Source organism: Strix uralensis, chromosome 8 (assembly GCF_047716275.1).
Source record: "Strix uralensis isolate ZFMK-TIS-50842 chromosome 8, bStrUra1, whole genome shotgun sequence".
Taxonomy (NCBI): Eukaryota; Metazoa; Chordata; class Aves; order Strigiformes; family Strigidae; genus Strix; species Strix uralensis.
Genome location: NC_133979.1, coordinates 6,306,719 through 6,334,014, shown reverse-complemented (window position 1 = coordinate 6,334,014; position 27,296 = coordinate 6,306,719). Strand labels below are relative to the sequence as shown.

At 47.1% G+C, this 27,296-nt stretch overlaps 2 protein-coding genes across 4 annotated transcripts; one reads left to right on the top strand and one right to left on the bottom strand.

The window, feature by feature from the left end:
• Positions 1-445: 445 nt before the first annotated feature.
• TMEM59 (transmembrane protein 59) lies at positions 446-9,404 on the bottom strand. Of its 3 annotated transcripts, none has more exons than XM_074876005.1 (8): positions 9,166-9,404; positions 6,390-6,495; positions 4,158-4,252; positions 3,803-3,955; positions 3,448-3,532; positions 3,049-3,130; positions 2,165-2,273; positions 446-1,408 (listed from the first exon to the last, which is right to left on the bottom strand). In XM_074876005.1, the coding sequence occupies exons 1-8, from the start codon at positions 9,355-9,357 to the stop codon at positions 1,253-1,255; spliced, it is 978 nt and encodes a 325-aa protein (XP_074732106.1). In that variant the 5' UTR covers positions 9,358-9,404; the 3' UTR covers positions 446-1,252. The 3 variants fall into 3 exon arrangements, with proteins under 3 accessions (XP_074732106.1, XP_074732104.1, XP_074732107.1); XM_074876003.1 differs by having other exon boundaries at positions 3,049-3,133; positions 9,166-9,402; XM_074876006.1 differs by lacking the exon at positions 9,166-9,404 and adding an exon at positions 8,844-8,974 and having other exon boundaries at positions 3,049-3,133.
• A 152-nt stretch (positions 9,405-9,556) lies between these two features.
• TCEANC2 (transcription elongation factor A N-terminal and central domain containing 2) lies at positions 9,557-16,523 on the top strand. The gene is made up of 4 exons (XM_074876002.1): positions 9,557-9,685; positions 11,009-11,150; positions 12,478-12,671; positions 14,506-16,523. Exons 1-4 carry the CDS (start codon positions 9,584-9,586, stop codon positions 14,692-14,694), a joined length of 627 nt encoding a protein of 208 aa, XP_074732103.1. The 5' UTR covers positions 9,557-9,583; the 3' UTR covers positions 14,695-16,523.
• The last annotated feature ends 10,773 nt before the right edge of the window (positions 16,524-27,296 follow it).

Genomic DNA, 27,296 nt, shown 5'->3' with positions numbered 1-27,296 from the left:
ACCAGTTTTAACAGCGACGGAACACTGTACTGCATCCTCCAGAACATCTAGAGTTCTCACCAGAATTCAAAACCTGAAGAGGTGTTGTTTGTGGGTTTTTTGGGGTTTTTTTAAACTTTCAAGGGAGTTCTGCATAATCAACAAAATATGATAAGTTGGAGATGAGATCTAGCCAGCTTTCAAACACTTACAGACACCTTAAAATAAACCACACACATCCCCAACTTGTCAGTGCTATGGGAACCAGCATGTAGTCATCTCCTCAAAGAAGAGAGCTGCAAAAAAATATACTAGAAATACGAGGGGCACTGTTCGTTGTGGTTGCGTTAGTGAATCGTGTAGCAAAATCAGGTCACGCTGCCTATGAGAGGAATGTTACAGACAGGCTTTCACACTGCATGTTATGGTCAATAACTAAGCATAGCAAAAAGCTATATAGTCAACATTTTCTATACAGTCAGTTTTATTTGTCTGTTCTCATTTCTCAGGAATCAACTTGTTTCTGTAAATGAAGTTACAAGACTAGAATAGTTAATCAAGAACAGAAAGTCTTCAGAAAACACAGGCGCTAACTTTACAAGCAATTTAAGACTTAAAGGCTAAAAGTTTGACAAAATAATTGACCATGTTATGTTCTCTGTGTGAAGGGATATGTCCATAAGCTTTAACAAAGTTTCCATCTTTCACAAACTCAATTCTAGCCTACAGTACCTCAACAAATGCTTTCCATCTTGGATATTGCCACACTGTAGAAAAAATATATTTCTATTTTTGGAGACAGGGTTGTTTGTGCATGAACATTAACAAGTACAAAAATTCAGCAGATAATTTTATAATATTTTCTCTTAACTACAACAGAAAGTGCAACACTAAAAAGGCATCTCCTGCCTACTTAAAATTTCTTATACCTTTACAAAGCTAACTCTGAATGTACACATTACATCCTAGAACACACAAATAAGTTTGAAAGTGTCATGGCAGAAGTATGGAAAGCATGCTTACAGCTTTTGTAAGCAAAAAGACACATAGCAAACACCAGTGAGAAGTGATTATGTCTGGAAACAAACATAAATTCAAGATGTCTGAATCTTCACCCCTAGTTGAAAACAAAATCCCATGACATCTGTGGATTCTGTAACTTTATTTGCATTTAAAGACTGGCTGCTAAGCTTCTTATCTGAAGAACCACCACAAACAATCAGGAGTTGCTAGCTCTGTTAGAATTAGTCTATTGGATCCAATGGAAACTTATTTAAATTGCTGATTGGGCCAGATTGACTTTTGTAGGAAGAGGTCCTGCTTCTTCATGTTCCTCAGTCTTGCATCTAACCACAACAAGTGCAGAGGATGGGTATCTGTTCAGTTTTTGTTCATTCATGTATTCCAAATCTCCATAGATGCTCAGCTTCTGAAATATTTAAACAATTTACTTTAAGACAAAGACTCTCCATACTGTGAATAAAATGCATTTCACTAGGCAACTTCATTCCTGGTTCTGATGGCTGCAGCCCTCTAACACAAGTTAACCCAGGCTTTCTGTAACATCTGAAATTCATGGCTGGAACAAGATCTGAGTCCAAATGTATTAAATCTGCAGGAACAACAGTAGATACAGGGCTTGTGTAACAGCTCCTTTAGCTTGCAAATACTGTGAGCCTTGCTTATTTCAGAAGCACGGGGATCTCTCTGGGCACTAGAGATGCTAGTTCAGCCAGTTCCCCTCGGGTCAGACTCTCTGTGCTCACTGATAATGTGCTGTCACTTCTCACTATTGATCCTCCTGGATTAAACTCACACTGGGTTCCACCTACACCAGCTGACTCTCAGTATAGCTTTATTCGCAGAGAAATTAAAAGCAGCCTCCACTTGTTAAGAGTAATCTGAAGGTTGTCAAGAGGAGAGCGCTACAAACCAAAAGACATCCTACCTGGGCTGCCTGAGTAAGGCTCAGAGCACCAATCAGCCACAGGAATAAGCAAGAATTGTTCAGCTATAAGATCATTGTTTAAATAACAAAATTGTTTTGCTAACCACATCCACAAAATAAAAAAACCTCTTTCTAGTTGAACCTCCCCCCAAACGTTTCTTAGTCACTAGGCAGCTGTAATATGAAAGTAATATAATGAATAAATTCAAAATATTCTAAGTTATAAAATAGCATTACCTCAGATGGAACATATTGCTCTACAGCTGTAGCTACAGTTGCACAACAAATCCAGAGCAGCACCAACACTGACAGGACAAGCGTAGTGGTTAAAATCCAACTGGAATTTCTGAAATGAAAAGAATGTTACTAGATTTCATATACTAAATACAAGACAATGGACCCTCTAAAAAGTTTGGCTCAATTTTGACTGCATTTCCTGCTGATTCATTAGTCTCTAGCTCTTCCAGCTACACAGCCCACTTCAGACTCCTGGGTACTCTAATGCCTATTTACTATCTAACTTAAAAGACACAATTCTGTTTATTGGGCCCTAAGGATCCTCCCATTTAGAGTATTAAAACCAGATTTCTCTGTTACATATTTGGGGTGCAATTCACTGATCCTTCATGTGTAAACTTTTAAGGAGAAAGTAATCAGAGTAAGCGAAAGAAGAACCAGTGTGCTGATCTTCAGCAAAGCTTTAATAAAGATATACTGGGTATTTTCAGTCAGGAAACAAGACAACAGTGTCTTTCATATCAGACAAAATACAAAACAACTGCTTTGCCCTGAAACATATCCAGAGCTAAAGAACAGGCATAACACAGTATTGATTAAACAGCTCACAGAACACACTCAAAAAACAGTGTAGGGAATTATCAATATGATGTTCACTTGAAATGGAAAGGCAAATCAAAGTTGGCAGAACAGTCTGCAAATAACATGGGGCCAAGCACAGAAAAGCAACAATAGGAAAGTCAGACACACAATTTTAACTGCTATGTATCCTGACCTAACAGACTTGTAGCACTGAGATCTTTCAACAGTGTCCCCATACACACAGAGGAGAGGCCATTATCCTTCCTACTAGGTACAGACATTCTAGAATATAGAATACATACATGGAAAGACACTTGAAAAAGCTGTCATTTTCTCGTTCTTCAAAAAGTCCTCGGTACGTCTGCGAACTTCCTGGACGTAGGTCTGCTGAAATACAACAGCAGAAACAGTGGTCAGGAGAGCAATAAAAGAGAAGACCCTAATGCCACACAGTTTGTCTATACAGAGAGCATAAAAGGAAGCTTTTAGAATGGCCCTAGCTTGCATGTTTCTATTTCCAGCAGAGCTTGGTTTCTACCACAGACTTTGCTAAGCGTACATAGTGCAGTCTACACGGCAAACAATTATATTTCAGCTTTCTAAAAATTTGCTTTCATGTGCCACCTGCGACAACTTTTTTTTTTTTTTTTATGACAGGGAACATTTGCATTTGCTCTTCCAAAGCACAAAGAACAACTTACAGGCTGTTTTACTCAGTGACAAGGATCCTCTTGTATCGCCAGCTTCCTGATCAAGCTGTGGAACATACTGTACTTCTGGCTTTGACTAAAACAAAATAAGGAGTTAGGAGATCCTACTAGCAAGCTTTCACTGATCTTGACATTTTACATTTTCATAACTAATAGGGAAGTTAACTTAAGACATGCACCATTCACCTAAGTTCAATCCCCATCCTCCATTGGCCCTAAAGGCAGTGAAATACTAGCAAAAACTAAACACTTCTGATAGTGCTCTATAGTCTTTTCTGTGACTGCAAGGAGCAGAGTTAAGCATTTACAGCCAGGACACCTTAATCTCAATGAAAAAAGCAAGCACCTGGAATATGACAATTTTGCCATCATCTGCTTGAAGGTAGAAAGTCCATGAGGATGTTATGAAGCTCTGAGCTGAATCCATCATGTCACTCCAGAATGATCTCACCAGCGTCAGAGGAAAGAGGAGATGAATTCTTGGCATCAGGGACATTAACTGCAAGCACAACATTAACTGGTTTTCCATTTGTTTTTATATGAAAAGGACAGAAGTCATGTTCTTGCTCACTTCTCGCCCCATGTCTAGATTTCAGTCTTTAGGAAGATTTATTTTCCATTTGAAGAAATTTAAAAAACAGAAGACACACACTGAACAGAAAACAAGTAGGTGGTATTTGAAAAACATGTCATCTACTTACTTGCTCTTGCCTTAACTCAGCAAATGGCAATTGGTTCTGGCATCCAAGATGGCAAGCATATTGTTCATCAGATTGGGAGTATGCCTCAGTACAGGCTGCAAGGAAGAAGTTCCCCAAATGAGAAGATAAATTCTGCATTTTAGTTAAGAAAACATTTTCAGTATAAGTTGGATCAGAAACAAAGCAGCAGTTAGAAGACTGACAATCCCATTTGCAGGAAAGATACGGCAACCACTCCAAGGGCAGCATTTGCTCCGAGGTCTAATGAAGGTTAAGGAATCAGAGCTTAGACAGATGAGGCAGTTGAAATCTGAATGCAATTAGAGCAACTGATCAGAAATGTTACCCTGGCAAAACCCAGGGATGCAAGTTTTCATTGATCCTCCCACTTCCACTATAGTTTTTCCTCTACGTATCACGTAAAACATGATTTTTTACCTCAGAGAACAGAGATGGAATCCTGAAAAGAATAGAGGGACCATTAGTCCATTGAATCTGTTTGAAATAACAGCAGAAGTCATTGTATCACAGAAAAATCAAAGGAGCATTTTCCTGGTAGTGTGATGAGTACAGAAACTGCATTGAAAGTGTTATGGAATAATTTTTTTATGAAAATTAAGCCAACTCTGTTTTACAGATAGCTTCTATTGATTGTTCACTAGAGATCATAAAGACCAAATCTAAATTATTCTTGTTGAATAATTGTGCCAATGGAGAAATCAGGCAGACAATACATGGGCACGGCTCTTCCCCAAACTCCAAAGCTTAGGTGGAGACAATGTTGCAGTACTACCCGAACTAAAGAATCAAATCACACAGCAACATAGAGGACAGCAGCTCTCCCAGTTTTCCGCAGGAACAAATGGACCATCATAAAGGCTAAGAAGCTGGCAGGAAGCACAGCATCAGCAGCTAAACATCTGAGCATTCAGCTCATAGCACCTGAGCAGCAATTCCATGGTAAAACTGCCACTAAACTGGTGTTTGTAGGCATAAAGAATCATCAGAAGACAGAATTGAGAAGATCAGCCAAGATATATCTTGCCAAGCACAGAATACTTAGTCAGGGCACCAACCAGTGTAACAGATTACAGAACATAAGCCAGCAAAAGACAACAGCCTCAGGAAGGAGAGTTAAATCAGAAAGTAAGCAACTGTTCAATTACCTCTACATGTGGTCTATTGCTACATTACCCCTTTTTATGGCACTCTTTCATGTGTGGTTTGACAACTAGATTGACATGCTGTATCACAGCTATACACAGTGTATGACAGACTAGAGCATTAGCCCATTTCTAGAGTATTTAATGCAGTTTTGTATCACATTAGTATCTTTGCATGTCAGACTTTCCACTTGAGTACTCTCTCAGCTAGCCACTAGCCCTCTTGTTTTGATGAGCTACTGAGAGGACAGAAGCCTCCTCTGAGTGCTGGCCTAGTGCTTAATTGTATTGGAAATATAGACAGAGAGCTCCTACCTCTCCTGCTATGGATGGTTATTTCCCACTTATCTCTGAATAAAACTGTGAATCAGCTGTCTCTGTATTATTGGATAAAACTTCTACATGATTCCAAAACCAGTATTAATTGGCCTGTAGTACACATATTTCATCTTTATTGTGAAATTTTTGTTCTAACAGATAATCTAAGAGAATTAGTCACCAGTATTTAATGGCCTATTTCAAACAAAACATGTACCTCATTCCCAAGAGTTTAGCCATAGGTAAACTTCTGGATGTAGCCTAGACCACAAGTTACAAGGCAGACAGCACATTAAGATCTGTGTTCTTACTCTGTTTGAATGATTTGCTTTCATAGACAAGTTGGTCAGGAATTGTACACAGGATTGATTGTCACATAGAATTGTTAAAGGAGAAGTGTTAATTTGACTGGATTTTTTCCCAGCCATTTTGTGTCCTTTATGACAAATTGTTTATAGTAAAATGAAGTATTTCTAATTTCTTTACAGAGACTGATGATGCTTAAGAAGTTCAGGAAAACAGCAACACTAAGGATCAGGTAAGGACAAACTCGCAGAGAACAGACAACCTTTCCCTAAGATCTTTTTTTTTCTTTTAATATCCTGTACACAAACTTTAGAAAGTTGTTAAACAAAACCAGAGAGCAACTGAAGTAATCTCACGAATTTAACAACATCCCTTCAGATGCTCCTGCTCTTCCCTCTGTTATGTCTCCACATTATGGGATGCTGAAGGAGTTCTTAAGTCTTACCAGAGTCGCATTCCAGTTTGGTTCGATTCAAATCAATGCCATCGTCCACAAACTGACAAATGGAAAACAGTCTGCAGCCTCGCTGGCACGCGTACAGTTCCTCTTCCTGGGAAGGCACAAGAAAAGGCTTGCATCCCTCCATTCAAGAATAAATTGTCAGGAAACAATTTTTTTTCTTTGGAAGTGCTATAAAAAGCCACCCACCAGAGCACCATCCTCCTTCCCTCCACTAGACCTAGAAACCAGCTAAGCATGACACTCTGGATGACCTGAAATAAAAATCAAGCTACAGCTCTTTAACACTAACATACATATTGATTTATTTCAAACAGAGCTCTTCATTCTGTGGTGGGGCACACCTGGAAGAGCAAATTCTCTTTTGTCATTCCAGTCCTACAACTCACAAGCAAAGCTGCACTGCATTTTTTTTTTTTTTAAAGTGTTGGGTTTAAGAGTAAGAGATACTGCTGTAAAAGATTTACTGATGTTTAACTCTACGAAGGTAGATAGTCTTCCATCTCAGACTTAAACAGTAGAACTCAACAGGAGAGGGCAAAAAAAGACTAATTTTGACAATGTAACAATGTATCTACCAGACTAATCAGACCTACCACAGTATTGTCAAAATAAGAGATTATCTTCTAATATACTATACCAGTACCCTGGCTAACTGCTTACTTGCCAAACCAGTTCCACAAACATTTTTATTTATTATATTGAAATAAAGGGAAAGAATGCTTCCTCACTACAACTATTAAAATTATGCAAATATAGAAAACCTACACCTCGTATTTCTTCTGTCCACAATACCAAAGGGATGTGCACTCCACATATAGTGCTCTCCAGAACTAAAACCAGTCTCTATTACATGAGCACTCCTGCATATGATCACACCCATCAAAACCACTAACCACATAACCATTCAAATGACTGCAGCCAGTTCCTATACAGGTGGAAAACGGACTCTGAATTAATTTAACAAAAGCAAACATACCACACCTTACTGTATAGCCTATTGTAAATTAATTGGCCATTGTTTGTCTCTACAAAGAGCACAAGTTCACATGCTTTAAAGGCATAAAAGTAGAGAACTGTGAATGTAAATTAAAACTTAACTCCAACAACATTGACAAGGTGGCTACGATAGTTATGCTGTTGCAGAAAACACGTTTTGTAATTTGATATCCAGACAGAATTAGCTTTAGCAGACAGATTTCTATGGCAGCCTTCCATGGAAGTCTCAATGAAGCTTGTCTTCGTTTCCAATGACAACTAAAACAATTTCCTTCAATTCAACTGGTAGTTTTGTGACAAATTGAACAAAGATTAAACGTAAAGGAAGAGGCGAGTATTATTTGACAGCTCCAACAACAGACAACAAAGAATTTTAAAGTACAGTAAAAATCACAGAAGTAATAGCCTTCCTTGGACTTGAAAGAGTCCAACAACAGAAACAACAGCATTGTGCCAAAACAGTGTGGAAATGTATTAGGATAATGTTTAGTCCTAATTTCTCAGGTTTGGTTCTTTCTCCTCACTATCATCATCTGTAGGCACCAAAACATGCCATAAGTACAGATAAAAGTTTACTTGTATTCCACACAACTCCCTGTTCCTTCTCCTTGTGGGGATACCAATATCATCTAGAGAGTCACAAAATCCGATTTTAAGTTCCACATGAAAGCAGACAAAGCCCTAACACTGTCTCCACTTCCATTTGCCAGCTGCCCTTGTGTGAAATCTCAAAGACGGGGTAAAACCTTCCATAATTCAGAGTTCAACCTGCTACACAGCTGCAGCTGATAACGAAGTACATTGCCAAGAAAGAACCAGGAAAGGTGAGATTTTTGGTATTTGCCAAATATTTTTACTAATTCATTTTCCAAATTCAAGCCAGTAGCTCAAAGCTGCACAAAGCTTGAACCAACAGCAAACTCTGGAGTATGAAACTAGATTTGCATTAGACACTATTTCAGTATTTTATCATGAGATGAAAAAAATTCCACGCAAGTGAATCAAAACACAGGTTGAAAGTTCTGACAAGCTACTCATTTATCATCATTTACACTTCATCCTTCAACATTCAAGCATCACACTGGCCTGACTCAGGATGTCTGGCTTGTCATAAACATGGCACTGTTTTAGTGCCTAAAAATATGGAACAGTTCAAGTCAAATTACAGCTGCCTCCTTAGAAACAGGAGGGAAAAAAGCAGCTATCCCCCAAAACCCACAAAAGTAGCCAGTGAAAACAAAGCTATACTTTGAATATGGCATTTCTTTGGCAAGCTACAGCCTAACCATCTATTTTCAAAATCTTTGGAGAAGCCACTGCATTCCCTACTTTGATGGGATGGAAATCTAAGCCAGATGAGACACGCCATGGAAAAACAGCAGCAGGCTGCTGCTGACTCTATCCGAGCACTGCATGAGCTTCCTTCATGTTGATGCTTACTTAAAGACACGTCCAACACTCCTTGAGAAAACATGCACGGGAACATGCCTCGAAAAGGGCTCCTGCCCGAGAAAATCCCGGGTATGTCCTGTCACTCTGGAGCACAAGGAGGAAAAAGACACGAGATGGGGCTGCAGGGGGAGAGGGACAAGCGACAGGCCGGGGAACGGCCGCGCCGAGGGCCTGGGGGCCGTGCTGCCCGGCAGTCCCGCAGCACACCTCCCGGGGGAGGGAGAAGGGGAGCGGGGCCGAGCCCGGGAAGGGGCCCGCCCGCCCCGCCGAGCGCCGCCGCGGGGAGCCGTGAGGCAGGGCCCGCCCGTACCTTGGGGTAGGTGTGCAGGGAGTAGGTCAGCTGGCAGGCGCGGTGACACGACGCCGTGTTGCCCAGCACGGAGTCAAAGGCCTCGGACGAGGCGGCAGGTAGTGGCCCGGCCGCCCGAGCGCTGCTGCTGCTGCTCGCCAGGAGCGCCAGGGCGAGAGGCAGCCAGAGGAGGCCGCCCCGCCGCGCCGCCATCTTTCTCCTCCCGCAGGCCCCCGCTGACGGCAGCGGGCGCCGGGGAACTCTCGCGAGATTCCCCCCTCCCACCTCCCCGCGCGGTGCATGCTGGGGGGTGTAGTCCGTGCGCGGGGCAGGCTCAGCCGCCCGCGCGGCCTCACCTCCGGCGGGAACTACTCGGCGGAAAGGGCGGGGCAGCGGCTTCCGGGCGGGCGGGCCCTGCCCCAGGCGGCGGGGTGGGAGGATGGACCGGTTCGTGGTGCGCAGGGCCCGCGGTCCGGAGAGCCCCCGCCGGGCCGCGCCGGCCCCCCGCGCCTACCGGCAGGCCACCCTCGAATCGCTCAAGGCAGGTCACCGGCCCTGGGAGGCGGGGCGGGAGGGGTAGCACGGCTCGCCCCGGCCTCCCGCGCCTGAGGGGGGGGCGGATCTTCACCCCGCGGTACCGGGCGCTGCTGCGGGGCTCGCTGCCTTCGAGGGCACGAGGTGAGGCCTTCCCCCGGCCTTGCGCTGGGGCAGCACCACGCTGTTCCCCAGAGGCTGTGTGCGGGGCGGCGGGAGCACCCCGGGAGGAACCAGGCTGACCCCGAGGCGCCTCGGGCAAAAGAAGGGGTGTCAGGCCTTCGCCAGGCTCTATCCTGCCTCTGTGTGGAGCTGAGCAGCACGGGGTGACAGCGGGAGGAACGCTTTGTAAACCACCTGTGGCTCCAGTTCTTCGTAATCTTTCCAGTGCTGGGGTGGCACCTTCACAGAGAACAGTGAAGCAAAGTTGGAAAGGTGCAGAGGGCTCTGCTGCAGTGAAAGGGGTTTCCTAAACCAACACGGGTTATAACTTGGCTCTTTCCCACCCGTTTGGTGTGGTGTAGGGTCAGGCTGGGCACACAATTTGAGTACAGTCAGTATGGCCAGCTAGCTCACGTCTTTCCCCAGCAAGGAGAGCCCTTCAGTTGGCTGCATGGTGGTCCTGCGTGAGACCTGCGGAAGAGCTGAGTCCCTCTTTGCCACCTGTTTATAGAAACGCAACAGGAAAACATTTGCTGCACCAAAGAGCTTGTTAATGTAAGGCAGAAAGTAAAACAATAGTGCATAAAGCACCCCAGCTGTCAGACCACTGCTGTAAGTAAGATGCCTCACATCTGAAATATGAGACTCTCGCTGTCTGTTCTCTCAAGGTCTGTGGCAAAACCAGGGTGGAAAACGCTGCAAATGTCCAGTGTACTTGAGTTTGCATTCATGTTCCCTAATGTTTGTTTCTCTCCCTGCTGGCATTATTTTAAATTTAAAGCCAATCTGAGCAAGATTCAGGTTCTGCCAGGCTGCTAAAGATAATTAGCGGTCTTAATCCATTTTTCTGTTGAAAGGCATTTATACAATGGACTCCTGAAATTCGAAACATTTCTAGCAGACATATGCTGTTACGTGCCCTGAGTTCAGCAGACCAGAGTGATGCATCTCTCTTTGCCTTCTAGTTATAATGCAGTCTTGATTTGCAGTAGGCTGCTAATCTCAAGCAAGTACCCATTATTCCCAAGACGTCATGTATTCTGTGCTCTGGTTCATGCCATAATCAATAATTCATGTGTTGATAACAGCCCCATTAGCTGAGATTAACCCAGTGTTCTTATTTATAATAAGAATATTCTGCTTTCCTAATGGCTTTTCTTTTTTTCAGAGAGTTGTGGTTGTGGAAGACATAAAACGATGGAAGTCTATGCTTGAGCTTCCTGGGCAACCAAAAGAGAATCTGATTGAAGCTTTGGAGGAGCTGAAGAAGAAAATACCTTCCAAAGAAGTGTTACTTTCAACAAAAATAGGTACATCTTGTCTGATCTAGACTGTCAATATTAGGCTGTCTTATGTCTGCTTGGCTTTGTCAGTACAAAAGAGACGAGCTTGCAAGCTTCTTAAGAAACAAGTGTAGCTGCCAATAAAAAATTGTTGATATCCAGCCTGCAGTTTTCAGAGCTTGTACTGAAAAAGTCATCTATCTAATTCCTCCCAGGTTGCCTGCTTATTACCAAATACTGCATCACCCTTTCTGTGGTCAAATTTTTGAAGAGCTCTTCTTGGGCACCTGTGTATCTTATTCCTTCTACTGCTATCTGTGAGGGGCATGGCAGAGTGCTCTCTTGCCATCCGAGACGTGGCTCATCTGTTTGATCTGGCTGAATCCTCTGAACATGTGAGAAATTCTCCTCAGATCGGCCCAGAACTGCTTACTACATCCTCACGCTGAGGATGTAGACGGCCAGCTCGGTGCAAATGACACAGCCCGGCTCTTTTCCGTAGGACTTGGGGGAGGGATAATGTGAGACCACATGGTCCCTGCCTTTCATGTCTGTGGAGAGTATCCTGGCGTGAGGGGCAGCCGTGCTGGCCTTTGTTTGCCGTTACAGCAGCTGGATCTCTATTTGGAGAGCCCCCCTTGCCTTAGAAAAAGAGATGTGATCTGCCCCTGTCCCCATACTTCTGAACTGGTATTTCATTTGCCATGTGCATCTTATTCCAAGGTTTTTTTCCCAGTGCCTGCCTGAACGTGGCTGGAAGAGCCACCGAAGCCTAACAGTGACATCTCCTGGCCAACAGCGCTAGTGGTCAGAGAGACATACCCCGCTGGAAGTAGATCCCTTTTGTCTCCTCTCAGAGGAAAGCCTTTTTTGCGCTGGCAGGCCCTGTCGATTGGAAAGATTCAGCTTGGAGTCACGGTGATGTTGGTGTGTTAAAATGCTATAGCCGTCACCAGCAACATCTGTTTCCTTAAAGGGGTTTTGAGTTCAAAACCAGCATTCTTTGTAGGCCAATCTCACAAGCTTTCACCAAATCTAGTATCCGTGTAGAAAATTAATGTAGCCCTGTATTACATAAGTGTTGCTCCACACCTTGGGAAGGTAATTTTCACATGTATAAGTCAATTCCTTGCTAATTGCTCGGGCAAAAATCACTGCAGAAGTCAAGGATTGAGAACTTCAGGCTTAATTCCTAATAATTTTACATTTATATTTGTGTCAATGCTCTGGTTGTTTTGCTGACGCTGCATGAATTAAAAATGCATGCAGCTGCTTTAGCACCGATGTGATTTGACTGGTGTCCATTATATTTTGTCCACCTACCAAACCTGAAGGAGCTGTTACTGTTTTCCAGGTCACACAGTGAATAAGATGCGCAAACATTCAGATCACGATGTGGCCAGCCTCGCCAAAGAGATTTACACGGAGTGGCGAACTTTCATCAAAGACCATTCAAACAAGCCCTCAATAGAGGTCAGGAGTGATCCCAAGACTGAGGCTTTCAGAAAGAACGCACGGAAGCTGCTTTGTGAAGCCCTGGATCTGGAGGTAGCGTTCAGCTCCGTTTGTCTTTGGCTCAAAGAGTTATTTCTTGTAGGACCAAGTTAAACCTTTTTCAGCCATAGCTACTGTAAAGCTGGTCCTGCCTGCAGAGTGGGGACAAGACCAGATAATCTGTTCCTATTTTCAGTGATTTGCTGCACATCTCCATTTATAAGTAGCTTTTTTACAAGGTACATTTTTTTTGGTTGTTAACCAAGTAAACCTACTAATTGTAAGGGGGGGTATTTGCTCTCATTTTCATAGCCAGTCAGCAGAATAGTTGTGTATCTACTGCAGTTGGGCTCTACAAGAGAAGGAGGAAGTTAATAGAATATAAAGTTTTTCCTACTACTTAACAGCTGTGAAAGCAATGCTGGGACCTTTTGGGTGTTTCATATTTAAGTAATTAAACGTTTGTAAATTTAAATCTATTGCAAAAACAGAGGCAAGGTTGACAGTATATAAAGTGGTGATAAATACCAGATCCCTCAGGTATCTTTAAGTAAATGAACAAGGCTTTGCTGTAAGGCTTAATGACTAGTTTGCTTGGTCTATGAAATGCCATAATAATTATCCTTTTTAATTTATTCATTAATTATCCTTTAAATGGCAAGTCAAGTGGTAAGCACTCAAGAGTTTCAAAGCTATGTATTTGCTAGCTATGAGAACAACCTCTCCAACTTCCAGTCCATCCAGACTGAGGCAGCACAGAAGGATGGTTTGCTGTGGGAATGCCTCAGAAAGGTGGGAGCTCACCATTGCCAGGCCTCCGGGTCAAGCTTAGTTCTTGGAAAGCACGTCTATGCATGGTGATAAGACTGATAGTAAACTCCAAACCTGAAGGCTATGGTACCACCCTAAAACAAGTAGTGTTGGGTAAAGCAGAATTGCTCTGAACAGGACTTTCCTGAAAGCATGGCAAGGAAAAATACCCTTTTAGCTTGCAGCTACCACCATATGTGCAAGTGGAGCTTGCAGCAGCAGGTGAACAGCATAGATGGGCAGGGAAGCCACAGAGGTCCAGCAGAAGGTGAGCAGGGACACGTGAGAGGCTGACAAAAAGGAGGAGGGAAGGTGGGGCTGAATGGATCCAAGGGGCTTCTAGTGCTGCCCACCAGAGGGGCAGTTTAGCGATGGGTAGCAAAAACAGAGTGGGCAGTGGACTTGGAGGAATACTATTTGACATTCTGGAATCTCCTGCATGCAAAGAGATTCCCCATCACAAAAGGCAGAAGTGAAATTGAAACCATTTCTTGATGGGTGGGGAATTTTTTTCTAAGCTGTGCTAAATTACAGGTTTTGGCACATGTTGAAGCAATAACTACATAATTAACATTTAGCAAATCCCTTTCTGCATTCTTAATTACACCTCCTTCTACACACAGAGAGCCCACATTTCCCTTTATAGCACCAGGCAGAGATGCCAAGTGTTTGGCATGTCTTAGAGTTGCTGTTGGAATCAAGTTTAAAATAGTATCCAAGGTACCTTATATCAGCAAGATCAAAAGTGAGCTTTATGGAGACAGTACAATGTAGCTTATAATTGCAGTTGAGCTTGATACCCAAAGCTAGTTGCAGATTAGTTTCCTGTTGTGATGGCAAAGTACTGCCACCCAGCTGGAGATGTGGATATGTTCCCTGCTACTGACCATGCTGCCTTGTTCCTTAATTGCTAGGGTGGAATTAAATTGCTCTTCCTGTTACACTTGTGATGGGAAGTAGATTTCCTTGAATCTAAGCTGATTAATGAAAAAACACTGAAAAGCCCCAAACTCCAATTTCAACCAGTTGGTCTCCTTATTAAATGTAAAGATCTAATTTTATACTTTGCTGTTTTCAGATTGATCACCCACTGGCTGAAAATATTGAGCGAGAAGCTTTTCATCTCTCTTCCCGTCTCATTAGCGCGCCGTATCGCAGAATGGTGCGAGCTCTTGTCTTCTCATTAAAGCACAAACCTGAAATCCGAGCAGAAGTCAAGACTGGCACACTCACTATCCCAGCGTTTGTACAGACCCATAAAAAGTGAGGTGTCATGCTTGATCCTGAGTGAGAACTTGATGTGCCTACATCTCTGTGGAACCGGGAGCCCTTTCTGTCGTGAGGGGAGTGCAGAAGTGCTGACAGTGTGAATCACTTGGCACCACTCTATGAGCAGGGCTGCCGAAGACAAGAACTGCTAATGATGAAAGTGGTGCTGTAATCTGACTTGGTATAAATCTGTGTGGGCTTGTGGCAAGAAAAGTTTCTTCTACTCTGCTGTATATTTTCCTGCTACAAAACTGTCCTTGCTGACTCACCTGTTTCTCACTTCTGCCCATTTGTCAAGCCTCAGTTTAGCTCCAGCCTGATGTGGATCTTCAGGTGTAATCAGCTGAATAACAAAGGAGCAGGTCTGTGCTGTGCTGGTAGGAAATACTGGGAATTCGTGGTAATTGGTCCCTGGGAGGAGATTCCTGGGGGTAACTGCAAACCTGAGTTAACCCTAAACCAGCCACATCTGCTGCAGCTGGGCCCTGTCTGTGGCAAGAGCTAGCTGTTTTGCCAAGCCAGGTGATTTCCCTTTGCTGCGTTCCAGAGTTGGATGCAAATGGGTTTCAGTAACTTGCTATCCACCATTCCATAGGCTCAGTCATCCTTCGATTGTGGACATTTTCTAAAGCCCTGGGGTGAAAAATCTAAATGCCCTGGAGTATAGGTGCTATCTAATGCCTCTGCTGTCTAACGAGCAGCTCACTCAGATTTCATACCTCACTCACGATTTAAATGTGGTGCTTGTTCTTACTGTAATGTGAAAACTTGAAATGAATGTTCTAAATAAAATTAGGTTATAAGCAAAATACTCCTTTTAAAGACTTTTTTTCCTCCAAAAGAAACATGGTTCAGAATGATTGTGTAAACAAATATAAGCAACAAACTTGTTTTAATTCCTTCTAGTTATTAAAAACTGGAAATCTTGGCTGTCATATTTGCTCTGATTTCTTTAGTGCCACAAGTCATCTTGTTCTCCATAAGCTGTTATTAAAGCTGTGACAGGCAGAGTGTTTCCCTGGCAGGTAAAGTGCTCTCTGTTCTCTGTGTGTACATACACAAGGGATTGGTCACAAACCTTTTGAGTTATCAAGGTAGACAGAACCAAATATGAGGATGAGTGAAACCTGCCTATTCACAGTCATGGGAATTGAAATCTTAATATAATATAAGGAAGTATCTTTTGATCAGTTGTGGTCAGCACTTTTATTTCAGAAGAGTCAATTAAGGACAAATAATGTAGTGGGAAACTGATGAATTAGTCTTTATTCAGATCTTTGCCCTAAAATGTGACTGTCATCTGGACCTGCTAAATTTTTTCTTCTCTGGACACCAGAAGCTAAAGAAACACCCAAAACTTATGTGAGGTGTTGAACTCCATAGATTTAATTAAATAATTAGAGGTTCTCTTAAAAACATCTAAACCCTGTCTTGTTTGTGCCAGTGTTTTCTGTACACATTGTGAAGGTATCTTCAAACATCTGTTTTTTCTGGAAATAGCGATGCTTTGGTGTACGGACATTTCATTTGTAGAAAGTTAAGGTTCAGTGTGTTGGAGACAGTATGAGACAAACTGGCAGATGTATGGGTGGTGACTATACGACAATGAAGACTTCTCTTGCTACAGCCTGGTCAAGAAGTATTAAAGGATGTGAAAACCTTAAATTTATTTCTTATAAGTAATCAGCTCCATTTCCTACTTAAATAACTCCAGACTGCACAGCTGTAATTTCATTCAAGTGTCCTGGACTGTCATGGAAGGGGTTTGGGATCAATGAACACCTTAGCTTTTTGCTTCCAAAATAAATACTGCAGTATTTGTTTTCAGCTTTCTGTTCCTGGTGCTGGGCTATGTTTTCTCTATTTAGGTCATGCATAAGAAGCAAAAATCCTGAAAATGACAAACGTCTGTTCTAATGAAACCCAGGCCAGAGAAGTTTCCCACAGAGGCCAGACAGAGTCAGAGAACTTGGGCCTATCTGTTTACACTGTGCTGCACGTTGGTTTGCAAGGCAGGTCTAGGAATCACCCAGATTGTTTGTGATGCACAGTGTGGGTAACAACTGAGGACAAGCACTGTCTGAAAGTGAACTTCTCTATGGCAATGGCAGTTCTACTCTGAAAAACAGCAACTAGGGAGATCCACTTTTGGGTTTACAGTTTAGTCCCGCAAACCAACTGAGAGAGGAGACAGTGATGTGGACAGTTCTTTCCCCTCTCACTAGTAAACAGTCCTGTGGCAGGGACGCCACTCACAACACAGCACTGTAAAAATTTAGAAGCAAGAGAAACATAAACGAGGACCTGCCCCTGTGTTTGTGATGTGTGGAGGAATGGGAAGATGGTGGGGAATGCCAGCCTTGTGCTCAAGGTGTATTTAGAGAAAAGCAAAGCTGAAACCTGGCCACATCTCCTCCTCTGTGCAACCCTTCTGAAGCAGTGCAAGCTAAGAGATACCGGCCACTGTCAGCAGGCGCCTCTGAGATCTGTTTGCTGTAATCTTACAGGCTGCCCAGACATCACCCGGGGTTAGCATGGGACAGCTGGTGCCTCCCCAAGTCCACAGACAGTGTGGAACAACTCAGAGGTGCATGTCAGCTCTTCTGCACCACACAAACTACAAGCTCAGTCTGTCCCATGCCGTCAGGCTGTTCCAAGATATAAGCAAAGCTCTGCCAGTCCCATCTCTTCAGATGACTTTTTCCATGCCCTCTCCTGGTCCCTGACACCTTCCTTTTCTGAGTAGCCTTCAGGGAAGAGATTTTTTTTTTTTTTTTGATCTATTTTGGATACCTTCAGCTCTTTAGGGCATGCCTTGCAGAGATTTTTTTTTTTTACTTCACTCTTAATACATGCCAAATATTTTTCATTTGGAAATTAACTTCAGGGATGCAGAGTTAGTGCACACGAGGAGAAAACTCTCCTATAAATTTCCTGTATTTAATGGCTAATATTTTTGCTCAACTTGTTTTTGAAGGGACCTAAGTGTGTAGCTCTGGGTCCAGCTCTTCTATCTTGATGTTAAAGCTGGCAGTAACATATGGGCTGAAGATCTGCAGACTCAGCTTTGCATAAAACTGTCTGGAGGAACTGGAAAAGATTCCAGATGATTGGACTCGAGACCCACAGGACAGGGGAAATGCAGAGAACAAGGGAATGCTTTAAGGACAAAACCAGAAAGGAAGGTGGGGAAAGAAGACAAAACCAGAGACAAAAAAGCAATAGGCCTAAAAGGGCTTCATTTTCCCAAAGGGTGATGCTGAATGTGACAACAGGATACTTGATACCTGACAGTAATCAAGTTTTTAATTATTCTGTGAAGACTAGTCTCCCCCCTTGGAGTAACCTCACCTGCACAACTCATTTATTTATGCCTTGGGTTACCTACTGAATCAGTTTGCTGCTCCTCAGTTCTTCCTTCCCTCCCCTGGGTGATGCAGCCAGTGGGGAGACTGGAGCCGTGTGGCTCCGTGGGTAAAGCAGGAGGCCAGGGATGGCCAGTTCCCAGCGCTGTGACCCCTTCACAAGCTGTAGTTCGTGTGACCTCTGAAAGTCCCTTGAAATAGAGGGTCTGGAAGGGCTCAGGCACCTGAACCCTCTGGAGTACATCGCTCCCAAGGCTGGCCTGGCTCCGAAACCTCTGATCTCCTGTAGACTGCCTGTGGCAAACCCACTCACAGGGGGTCCTGCAGAACCCTCACCAGCTTGGGTTCCCCTGCCACAGGGGTTACCCAGCAGGCTGGAGGAAGGAGGAGTCCCTCACACATCCTGAAGTTTGGCCTCACTAGCCCAGGTGTGCATTTCTCCAAAATTCTGCTCTTTCTCCTCCAGTTTTCCTTAGCAGCTGCTGTGCGGTTCAGACCAGCCACAGGGTATGAGTAAGACATGTTACAGAGGCAGGGACTCTCCACAAGCTCCTGTCTTCGTGCTGGGGAAACCCTTTTAGATTAAAAAGGAGGATGAAAGGGCTGAATGGTGGCTCCCTTGTGCTAGGTTTCTCTGGCATGGTGCTTTTGAAATAGCTAGTTCCCTTTTTACAGGGGAAACATTAAATGAAGGAGGCACCCAATCTGGAGAAAAGGTTCTTTTTTCCCTTTTCTTTCCAGATTAAGCCCAGTGCTCAGATTTCTTTCAACAAAAGGGTAGATAAAGCCAACAGACCTACAGAGACCTGCTGCACCCAGCAAAGAAGGGAGGGAAGCACCTCCTGAAGGTGAGTGACATCTCCTGCTCCCCCTGCCCATGCTGCTGGTGCTCAGGGAACACAAGGTGGGCTCGGGGCAGCACCGGGAGGGACAGAGGAGGGATTCACCCCTGCCAGAGCTGACTTCTGAAGAGCAAGTTTGGGAAGGCACTAGGTGACAGCCTGCTCTGTTCATCAGCAGGCATGGCTCAGGAGAGCTTTGTCCTGACACAAATTACTTGGGCAAAAGAAGACGGGAGTAGACAAGACCCTCCCTGTCCTTTGGAAAAGAGAGTGCACAGCAGCTCACCATTTTTCATCTTTTAAGAGGCTCTTCAAAGGTTTCTCCACAAAGAACCCAAACTTTAAGATCTCATTTGCCTCCCTGGCAGCCCTGTAATATGAAGGGTTTGCTAGGCTGGCCCTGGATTAATAGATGTTAAGGCAAGGAACAGCCACAGATGTCTTTTGGAGCCCTGATCATTTGAAGGAGGCTCCAGGAGCTTCCCTCACAGGGTGTGTTAACACACAATGGGAGCAGAAATTGGGGGCTGGAGCAGAGGAGGGACAGTAGAAAGCAGAAAAGAAGAGGTAGAGGGAGGGAAACACATCAGGGAGTTCCCCAGCCTCGCCAGCAACAGCTGGCAAACCCTTGCCCCTCCGTGCAGCGCACAGCACCAGAAGCACTGAATCTCTCTTGCTGCTTTAAATGGCTGCAGCACTTTTAAAGGGTTTTTAATGCTAAGGAGCAAGCCCTCCCATAGCAGAGATCATGTTGTGGAGGGTACCACAAGGGCTAGAGAGCCCTCATGCATTTGTTTAAGCACCCCTCTGCACAGGAGTAAGTATTGCACGATAAATCCCCCTAGTTCAAGTGGATGTACTGGCATTTCACAGGAGGGGAAACTGAGGCACAAAGGGACTCTTACATGCCACAGAATGCAGAAAAGGGAAGCTCGTGCCAGGGTTACACTGCAATTAATGATGCTCTAATTCTTCTGCTGGCAGTCCACTGAACAACAGCCATGCTTTCTGTCAATTAGGCTAGATTATGGGATAATCCTTGCTAATTATATATTATTATACAGCAAGCAGTTATCTCCCTATAAAAGGGTGCTCCTATAATGGACAAGCACTGTTTCTCTAACACAGCCAGCCCCATTGGCAAAAAAAAAAAAAAAAAAAAAAAGGCAAAACCATTTCCACTGTGGCCAATATTTTGCCTAAACTGAAATTTTCACATTGCAAACATTGCACTCCTGTCATGGATAGATGGAGGAGGAGGAGGAGGGCTGCGACAGACAGAGCCAGTCGGAGAGGGAAGGCAGGGTCAAATCCACACCCCCTGTACCTGCTGCAGGGGCACGGCCATAAGCTCAAAATCTGGCTGTAAATTCTCCCATACATCACGGAGAAAATGCCCTGTTCAGCCTCTGCACACCAAAACCCCTGCGAGCAGGGGAGGAGGAGGACCTTGCTGTCCCCAGAGCCACAACGGCTGGGAAATGGGCTTTAAGATAATCTGGGAAAATAACTCCCGGTAAACGCCGTCATTACCTTTTTAATTGTCCATATGCTTGATCCATTATATTTCCCCAGATGGCAGGGCTGCTTGACTACTGCCTCCTCATCTGTGCTGCCATGCCTGGGGCCTCGGGCGGGTACCTGGATCCCCAAAGTAGAGGTGCCCCCCCCGCCCCGAGCAGGCAGGGTTAGCCGCTTCCCTGCTTTGGTTTGCTGGGGAGGGGGGACTTGCTTGCGGCCGAGACTGGAGGGGTTGGAGGGTCCTATTTCCCTTATTGCTGGTTTGCATCACGGAACTTCAGTCCATGCAGGGACGCCGTAGGGAGACCGGATGGCCAAAGGCTGGGCATGAGTCACTGATGGCAAAGGAAAGAATCTGGGAGTGAGGTCTGAAAGTCACACAGCTCAAGAAAATAACTTTAGGGCTTTCTGCTGCTCCCCCATCCCGGCTTGCCAAAGCACCTTTGCCGTTTTACATACTCTGATGCAAGCAAAAGTGACCTGCCCAAACCATGGGCTCAGCCAGAGCCGAAAAGTACCTGGAATCCTACTTGTGCTTTAGCTTTTGTATGCTCCCATGAGGAATAAATCGATGCTTCCTTCAGATCTAGAAACAGATAACCCCATTTCCAGGAGCCAAAACAAGTCCCGGTTTTGCAGCCCAGTGGTGCCCTGCAAGCAGGGCTGGAGGTGCTTGCACCCACCCGGCAGGTTTCACCGAGACAGCTGACACGGTTTCTGTCCCCATCTTCCCCTTTTGCAGATGTTTTGGTCCCCATCACAGGGACCAAGGGAAAGAGGGGGCGATTTCCCAGGCTGCTGGTGGCCAATGCTGCTGCTCACACTGATACCCCAGCCAACTCCAAACCAGTTACACCCTCCTTCTCCCACTGGGTGCAGAGGATGGCCAGGCAGCCTTGGCAACTGGGACCAGTAAGTGCCTCGCTGCACCCCAGTCTGTGGGGGCTCCTTGCCCTGACCAGTGCAGGACAGTGAGACCCACGAGGGAGACACAAGGGAATGTGCTCCATCCCAGACCTATCTCTGGTTAGGCAGATGGGGTCGTCTCTGGGGTGCAAGGCTGGGACCCAGTGAGGGCTGTCACCAACATGGGCTCAGGCACTGTAACGTTCCTTCCCAGCTACTGGTTCCCCCTTCCCTGTCCTCACAGGAGTGCCTGGCCATCCCAGTGTGAGCTGCGTCCTGATCTACCCCAAGCACATGTGGTGCCACTGGCCCCCGTCGGACAGGGCCCCAGCCAACACCTCCCTCCACCTCTGGTACAGGATGAGGTAAGCCCTGGAGAGCCTGGAAACCTTATCCTGACTGTGAAATGTGAGTGGGAGCAGCCAAGGGGAAAGATGGCATGACTCAACCCATAGCGTGGGATGTTTTCCCTTCTTCCCCAGGCATCAGGGGGTACCAAAATGTCATGGCTCACCCCCTCCCTGTAACAGAGCTTGGGGAGGCATTTGCCGAGTTGTTTTTCCACCCACAAATACAAGGAGAGGCTGCGGGGGTGGCTTTGTGCTGGGGAGGAGTGCTGGGGTACAGGGCAGCACCACCTCTATGGGGCTGCTCACCTCATACTCACTGTTTTTGGGGGGCTGGGGGCACTGGGTGGCCCCACAGCATGCTGCCTGCATGCTCACCAGCTCCTTGGGGTGCAGGAGGGCCCCAGGAGTGGAAGAGTGCAAAGACCACATCACCACTGGCTCCAACTCCTGCTGCTTCAGCCAGCCTCTACTTGATGTATGAGATCTGGGTGGAGGCTGAGGGGTGGGTGTCTGAGAGGCTGGTGGTGAACATGGGGGACATCAGTGAGTCCATCATTGTGCTGGGAGGGAAGAGGAGGAGCCAGTGTGTGAAGCTGGTGACACCTAACAGTGCATGCTGGGTGGAGGGGGGTTTCCTTCACCAACACAATCCCCTGTCCTCAGTCCATCACCGGCAGCTCAGGGGAAGCTGCTGAGCAGCCCCTTGCTGCCCACAGCTGATGCTGACTCTGTGGTTTTCTTCCTCAAACAGAGCAGCCAAAACAGGGCATGATGGCCAGTGGCCAGGGCACTGATCTGTTGGGCTGTCAGTACCAGCTAGGCATCGCCATTTCCTACTTCCCACTGTTGTTCCAGTACAGGGAACAGGGCAGCGAGTCCTGTGTCCGTCCCAGCACAGACCCCCTCTCAGTACAACACCTGCCGACCCATCTGCGCCAAGGTCCTGGGGAGCCGTGATCAGCTTGGTGGCAAAAGTGGCTGGGGGCCTTCTGGCCTCAAACACCAAACTCCTGAGAAGACTACCCCGAGGAGCCGCAGAGCTGCTGGTGCAAGCCCACAAACCGCCCTTGCTGTCGCCTCAGGGCCAGTCGCTATTAAATTAACCGTAAAGGCCCATTTGAGGAGAAGATACAGGTTGGAACTGGGAGAACGGATTAGGGGAGCTGAGCCAGCCTCATTCCTGACATTCCTGAGGAAAGGGAAAAACAAGGTAAAAAGCCAAAGCAGGATCAGAGTGGGACTTCCCAGCTAGATGGACCCCAGCCATGCCCTGGTGTGGGACTCGGTCTGGCCAGGCAGCATGCTCGTGCCAGGGCTGCTGGTGGAATCAATCCCGATGTCCGGAACCGTCCTGCACACATCCTGCACAGGGACCAAGGAGCTTGCAAGCAGGTCTCTGCTGGCTGGTGCCATGCTCAGCCACTCCCCAGGTCTTCACACCACCACTTTTGGAGCTGGGGGATTCTGGGGAGGATGGAGGACACAGGGCACACACCCAGCCACAGGGTACATGTGCCAAGAAGGAAAAACCCTCAAACTATTCACCAAAGCAGCAGGGTTCATGCCTCAGCAAAGCTGCACACCACCAGCACTGCTCATACACATGGGGCATGGGGTTCAACTCCAACACTGGTTACCTGGGTGTCATGAGCATGCCAGTTCTCTACACCCTGGTCCCACGCTGTGGGACTCAAGTATAAAACTTAAAAAATACAGAAATAACCCTCTGAGCAGAGGAACAGGATGAAAAGGAAGAAACCACTGGAGAAGAGCTGTGGATGTAAATACATTTCCTCCTCTCTTTCTCAGCACAAGCCTGATGTGGGGGAGCAGACCAGCTACCACATCTACAACGTGAGGCCAGACACAACCTACATCCTGATGGTTTGCTGCAAGAGCACGGAGGGGAACGACTTCTGGAGCGAGTGGAGCACCCCAGCCAGCTTGAGCTCGGGGGCTGCCAATGTCCACAGCGAGAGCACACACCCCTCAGCAGTGGGGCTGGCCCCAGTCCCAGCTCCCCTTCCCACCCTGGGCACTGCTGGGGTCACCGCAGAAAACTTCACTGAGTGTTACACAGAACAAACCACTGAAGGGTAGTTGCCTGGTAAGGGGCGAGCACCCACCTGGTGCTCAGGAAGCTTTTCTCTTTCTTTCTGCAGCCACCAAGGTAACACGCCAGCCATTTTATTTTCATTTTAAGAGAAAGATTTGAGTCAGCAGAACCTCAGTGCGCACCTCGGGCCACATAAATCTCAAGCAAGCAGAACGTGTGACGCTTCTGCTTAAGAAAGCATCAGGACATCCTTTGGTTTTTCCAAGTGTGGAAACCTGGGGTCTATAAAGCATTCCTGGAAAGGAGAGGGATCTGAGCTACCTGTCACAGCCAAAGCATTGCTTTGGGAAGGAGAAACCCCTCAAACAGCCAGATCCTGCATGGTGACCCCCAGGGCTGGGCTTGTAGCCCCTGACCTACACCATCCATCTGCATGCAGGAGCAGGGCCAGGCCTGGGGTGCCGAGCTGTGGTGAGAAGCCAGGCACCCGCTTCTTAATTACAGCGCCACAGCCAGAGGGGGTCCATCCCTCTCCCCACGCCACCAGCCCAATGGTGTGTGTGCAGCCAGGCAACTGTGCTCGAGCAACCAGAGAGCCCCAAGCTCTACCCCACACACAGGGGCAGACCCAGTGTCCCTGGAGGGGCCCCAGCACAGCCACTGAGGGGTCACCCAGCCCCAAGAGATCCCCAGGACTCACCCAGCTGCAGTACTGCTCACCCTCTCACCTCCCTCATACCGGGTGGCTCCAGGGGACTGGAGAGCAACAACACCAGCTCAAACAAACTGACACCCTGCCCACACCACACTCCTCCCCAGCCTTATAGTACTCTGTCTGCCCACCCACAATTTTGGGGGCATTAGAAAGCCTCTGAGCAAACCTGAGTTCAGCTGCAGGGCTGCTTTCAGCTGTGTTGAGTTTGTACCCTCAGCAGAGCCCTCCCACCCTGGGGCTCCTTATGGCCGTCAGGGCATGACTGGCTGCACCTGAATGGTCTTGCTCCAGCTGCAGTCAGGATTTTCTGAGGCTGCCAGACCTTCATGTTGTGGATCATGACACCATGTGCTTGCTGAGAGTCCCACTGGGATGCCCTGTCCTCCCCAGTGCCCCAGGGCTGGCCCTGTGCCTCCAGGCAGGGGGAGCAGGGTCCTGCACAGGCAGTGGTGCCCACTTTGGGGCACTTCCACCACCGTGGCACTTGCTCCACGGAAGCACAAAAGCCCATCAGCACAATCCCCATCAGCACATCCCACCAGTGTGACACCTTAGGAAAACCTTCCTGGTAAATAGAGAAAACACAGAGAGCATGGCTGGGATTTTTAGGATATTTTAGCCCAGCTTCTCTCCGGTAGAAGCAATTCCCCCAGGGAGGGAGAGGAATAAACCAGCCGATCTCCCAGGGGCTCTTCCAGTCCTGTTTTCTATGATCTACGATTTTCACCAACCGTTCTTCACCAGATTCGCAAGCAGACGTTTGCAGAGATAACGGAGGCTCTCCCTCCCGCACAACAGCAAAGCCTTTGTCTGCTCCGGAGAGACGCGACTCCACATCCATAAGCGAAGCCAGGAAATGGGGTGGCTGCATTCAGCCCAGCGCAATCCTATCATCAGGCTCTAAATAAATAATCAGATGAGTAATGGGAGCGCTCCCTACGCTCGCCACTCTCCTCGCCTGCTCGGGAAGCAACGGGCAAACGTTAAGGAGGGAAACTGAGGCCCAGCGCGTGAGGACTGTGGGCATGGTGGAGGGAAGGAGCGCTGGTGATGGATTCCCGATATCTGTTTGCAACTCATCTGAGTGGCTTTTACATGAGAAAAAAAGGTTTGCTTCACAAAATGACCCAGGCAGTCCCTCTCGCCAGACTTGCACAGTCCCCCTCCCCTGCTGGCCTCCATCCCCAGCCGGGGCAGTGCCCAGCCAGGGGACTTGAGACCCACTCACAGGGATCTTCTCCCCTCCTGGCTGTCCCTGTGTGACCTCCTGTGCTGCTGGGATCTTCACCCACGGGGACAAGGACAGACGTGTTTGCTGAAGGAGAACTGCTTTGGGTGCCGCTCCAGTCCATGCCATGGCCATGCTCAGCAACAGCACGAGTGGCAGTAGAGAAACCCTCCAGACCACAGAGATGTCCCTTGATTTATTTCTGGGGAGCTTTGGTTGCATGGAGGAGACCAGATGAACACAGATTTCTTATTAAAATTAATTTGCAAGGCCGGAAGAGCTCCAGCCCCTGGTTACGCGTCTCCTTTCTCCTCCTGGCCCCTTTCTGTTAGCTCTCTCTGCAGCTCCCACTTATTTTGCATCACATTGTTTATTGAGGTGACAAATGAGCGGGTGTCTCCCCAAGCCCCCCTCCATGCCAGGTGTCTCTGTCACACCTGGCTGTGGGCAGGGGCCGGCCGGGCCATGGGAAAGGCAAGGTAAGGCTCCAAGAGAGCCTGGTGAACCTCAGCCCCCGAGGAAGAGTACAACCACTCCCTGTCACACTGGGGAGCTGGGCAAGCACGAAGCACCCTGTGCACAGAGCCCCATTGATGGGGAAAGGTCGCCTGAGGCCAGGAGGGTGACAGCTACAAGGGGCTTTTGTCCTGGGTGTGACAGGGACAGGGATGGAGAAGTGCGATTGGTTCTGTCCGGTCTTTCTGTGCACCGGTGTGAGATGCTGGGGCTGTCGTGCTCTGGGACCATGTCTCAGCCAGCAGCAGCACACTGCTGGGCTGCCTGCAGCCCCTGGGAAAGGGGTGCTGGCAAGGGGGACAGCCCAACACGATGGGGAAAAGGAGCTGGGGGAGCTGTCGGGAGATTTGGGGAGCAGGGGGTGCAGAGAAAGCAGGATAAACCAGCTGGGAGCACATTTGGGCTGGAAATCCGGAGGGATTATCACTGGCAGTGCAGGGCTCTGGGGAGGCTTTGCAAAGCCACAGGCACATCATGAACCATTTGGCCATTGCTGTTTTGGATGGAAAACAATCCTGCATTAACTGGGGAGAGATGGTGCTCCCAAGTGCTGGCCACCAACCTGGGAGCACAGTCGGGGCCTCAAGTATTATCTCTGTCCCCAAGATGTCCCCTTTGCCCCATGCTGCCAGCATGGCACTCACTGGGGTCCTCATTGGTGGTTTTGAGTCCCCAAAAGCAAAGAGGACTCATGGCCAGCACTGGTGGTGACACCTCTAGGATTTTTGTAGCAGCAGCTTCCCAGGGTGTCAAATTTGGAATGGAAAGGGAGAGAGAGCCCTGTATATCAGGGAAGAGGCAGTTTAACAGGGGACGTCAGTGAGCAAAATCCTGTGGGGCAGCAGGAGACTGGATGCCAAAACCCAAAGGATAAAATGGGAGGCTGACACATGCTGGAGTGTGACTGGAGGCCGAGGAGGATCGGTGCTCGGCAAGCACGGGAGGCTTTCCTCCGAGGGGGATGACCGGCCCGAGTGGTTCACCGCCGGCGGCAGCCGCAGATGCAGCTGTGAACACATCCAGGAACAAGCCAGGAAAGGGCTTTTGTAAGCCTTCAAGTTGCATTTAATCGTCCCAGCCATGAGCCCCTGGATAATGTTC

Coding starts and splice junctions, on each gene's coding strand:
- TMEM59 (XM_074876003.1), bottom strand. CDS start 9,357: ATGGCGGCGCGGCGGGGCGGCCTCCTCTGGCTGCCTCTCGCCCTGGCG. Junction 3,533..3,802: donor GCAAAATTGTCATATTCCAG/GTGCTTGCTTTT, acceptor ATTTTGTTTTAG/TCAAAGCCAGAAGTACAGTA. Junction 1,409..2,164: donor AGCAATATGTTCCATCTGAG/GTAATGCTATTT, acceptor TAAATATTTCAG/AAGCTGAGCATCTATGGAGA.
- TCEANC2 (XM_074876002.1), top strand. CDS start 9,584: ATGGACCGGTTCGTGGTGCGCAGGGCCCGCGGTCCGGAGAGCCCCCGC. Junction 9,686..11,008: donor CCACCCTCGAATCGCTCAAG/GCAGGTCACCGG, acceptor TCTTTTTTTCAG/AGAGTTGTGGTTGTGGAAGA. Junction 12,672..14,505: donor GTGAAGCCCTGGATCTGGAG/GTAGCGTTCAGC, acceptor TGCTGTTTTCAG/ATTGATCACCCACTGGCTGA.